The sequence below is a fragment of the Suricata suricatta genome, chromosome 11 (assembly GCF_006229205.1).
Source record: "Suricata suricatta isolate VVHF042 chromosome 11, meerkat_22Aug2017_6uvM2_HiC, whole genome shotgun sequence".
NCBI lineage: Eukaryota > Metazoa > Chordata > Mammalia > Carnivora > Herpestidae > Suricata > Suricata suricatta.
Window position 1 is genome coordinate 108,636,931 of NC_043710.1, and position 3,082 is coordinate 108,640,012.

General features: G+C 63.8%; 1 protein-coding gene across 1 annotated transcript in view; it reads left to right on the forward strand.

The window, feature by feature from the left end:
• Positions 1-3,082, forward strand: part of PHLDB1 (pleckstrin homology like domain family B member 1) — a 36,038-nt gene that overhangs the window by 8,800 nt on the left and 24,156 nt on the right. The window contains exon 5 of the mRNA XM_029915707.1: positions 2,507-2,632. Coding sequence (XP_029771567.1) covers positions 2,507-2,632 — 126 coding nt within the window. The remainder of the gene's footprint in view (positions 1-2,506; positions 2,633-3,082) is intronic.

Consider the following 3,082-nt stretch of genomic DNA (forward strand, 5'->3'; position numbering starts at 1 on the left):
GGGGGCCGGCGCCCCGGAGGTCCGGTTCGGCGGTGAGTGCTGGGGCCGCGGGCGCCCGGGCCGGGAGGGGCGTCTGGGGGGTGGGGGGGGGCCCTCGGCTCCCCTTTCCGACTCGGGGCTGCGAGACGGCTGTGAGCGGGTGCGCCCTGCGCGTTCCTGAGTGGGAGGTCCGGGCGCGGGGCCACTCCTCCGCCGGCCAGACTTCGCCTTCCCCGGCGCTCGGCGCTCGGCAGTCCCCTCCGCGGACCCGCCTCCGGAAGGGGCCGAGGGGTCCCGATGAGGACGGGGGAGGCCGGGGCGGGGGCCGGGCGGGGGCCCTTCGTCCCAGCTTCCCCTCGTCCCGGCCTCCCTGTGGCCAGCCGAGCAGTGTGGCCTGGGAGTGCGCGCGCACGCGTGCCTCCGTGTGTGCTTCTGGGAGTGTGCCTGTGTGTGAGCTTGGCAGGAGAGAGTGTGTGTGCGCGTGCACCCTCTGGGTCTCTCGAGATAGGAAGGAGCCTCCCTCTCCTTTGCCCTGTTTCCCCTCCAGATGTGCAGCTTCTCCGCCCACCTGCCCACACACAGCTGGGCCCCGGGCCCCCCCAACTTTGCCTGGATGACAGGAGGTTCTTGGGTTTCCTGAGTGGGCTGACGTTTGGAGGTGCGGGGCAGGAGTGAAGGTTTCCTCCCAGAAGCAGGCTCTCCAGGCTCCTGGGGGCACTAGGGAGGGAGTCGGGGCGATGCCGGGGCAAATAGTTAATTTGGGCAGGAGCTGGGCTGCTCTCAGTCCTGTTGCCCTCCTGCCTGGCATCACCTATTTATAGCCCGGAGGCAGCGAGGCCACACCCCCTGCGGAGGAGGCTGAGGGGCAGAGGAGGGGGCAGGGAACTCACAGCGACGGGAGCCAGGGCTGAGGGTCCCTGGGTGCCCACAGCCTTCTTGGGTGGGCCTGGCGCTGATGGGCCGGATCCACTCCGGCTCCCCACCTCCGTCCCAGACTGGGCTGTCCGATAGGCCTCCTGATCCTCCCCCACCCAACCCCACCCCTATCAAGCTAGGATTGAGTGGGTCCTTTAGACCCTGCCAACTCATCATTAATTAGCTTGTTAAAGGGCCGCAAGGAGCTGGAGGGGGCGGGAGGGGCCGCAGGGCTCTTTCGGGAACAGCTGTGGTTGTAATTAGGTGGAAGTGTGGTTGGCTGTTATTTATTCCGTTATGATTACTCTGGGATCCGCTCCTCTGATGGACGGCTTGTCTGGGAAGGCTCCTCTGTCTCCTAACCACTCCCCAATCTTTAGAATTGTTGGTGCCCGCCCATTTGGGAGGGCCTCTGGGTCTGCCGGAGCAGTGGGTGGCTCTGTCCACTCTGGGTTATCTGCTGTGGGCTTCTCAACCTCCTAGCCCCTCCGCTGCCTCGCTTGCCAATGCCTATGGTCCTGGCAACAGGCTCCTGAGCTTCTCAGTGGGAGGTCTGCCCTGGGCTCCACGTGGCCTGGATGCCCCTTGCCCTTGTGGCTCGCCTGAGCTGAACTGCCTCAGCGTCCAGGAATGTAGACTTCCCTGCCAGTCTCAGCTCAGACTGGCATGAAGCGTAGGGGTGCCAAGTGGCACCAGATTGGGTAGATAGGCCGGGGGCAGGGCTGTGGACAGATGGGGAGGGTGACAGGAGAGAGCACCAAAACTATCCCGCCATAGCATCCTTCACAGGAATCCTGCAGTGTGGCCCGGAGGAGGCACCTGTGCGCACACCTGCTGCTGTGCACACTCTTGGTGCCCCTGGCTACATTCTGGCTTCCACATCCCCTCCCCTTGCCGTGTAGTCACACTTACTAGGCAGGACCGGGCTTGTGTCTCCTGCCTGGGGATGTGCTTGGCCCCTGGCTTGGCGAGATTCCACAGACCAAGGAGCAGGAAGATGTCAGGCCAAAGGGTGCTTTGTCAGAGAGAAGGAAGGTGGTGGCTCTCGGGGACACATCGTGATAAGGATTCGGAGCCAGGAAGCAGACTCTGGTTCCTGCCGGGGCCTCTGACTCGTGCCTGGCCTTTCCCTGTCCCCTCTCTCAGAGCTTTTTTTGATTCTGGAGATTGTGGCCTCTCAAACTGACTTTCCCACCCAAGGGGCAGATAGATGGATCATTGGTACAGTCTGGGGGGGGACACGAGGGTCCGTGTGCCCTGCAGACCTTCTCCGTTCGCAGAACTCCCTCACAGACGCTGTCTCGTTAACCCTGCCAGGGCAGCGCTATTGTCCTCACTTCTCTAATGAGAGCACGGGACTCAGGTGAAGTGACTTCACCTGAAGGTCTCACAACCAGTAACACGAGTTAGGACTGGGATTCAGATCTTGGGACTCACACACCAGAGCTCGTTCCCCGCTGCCCGGTGCTGTGGAGTCTCCTGCCGGCTTCTCTCAGGCCCGGCGTGGGGCCGGCTCGTGGGGCCGCTCCGGAGCCCTGGTGAACCTGCTGGTGCCGCGGGGGAGGGGCGCCCCAGCCCTGCCTGCCCTGCTCAGTGTCCCTTTTCTTTGTAGGCTGTATGTTGTGCCTGGGTCAGTCCACCTTCCTCCGCTTTAACCACCCGGCTGAAGCCAAGTGGATGAAGAGTATGATTCCAGCAGGGGCCCGGGCCCCCGGGCCCCCCTACAGCCCTGGCTCAGGTAGCTCCCCACTCGGGGCGGGGTGGTGACTCTCCTAGATCGTCCTCCTGTTTGCCCAGCCCAGCGAGGCTCGTGGTGTCAGGGCAGGACAATGCCCATGATCTGGGCTTGCTGCCACCTGCCATGGGCCATTGGTGGAGAATGCCAGGCGGCCTGGCTACTGGGAGAGATCCAAGAAGTGCCGCTTGGTTGAGAATCATGTGCCCGAGGGACGGAGGGCTCTGCCAGCCCCACTGCCCTGGGAGCTGCTGCTCGTGTCCGGGACCCTCATGCGTCCACCAGCTCTGAACCTCACCCTTGAGAGTGGCCTGAGGAGCCGAAGGAAGCCCTAGGTCGAACCCCTGTTGGTGGGTCACACCTGCTGGTACTTAGGTCCTCGGGCCCCGCCCCTCCCCCAAGGCCATGCCAGCTGATGACTCAGCCGGGCAGCTGCGGTTTGTGTGTGAATTA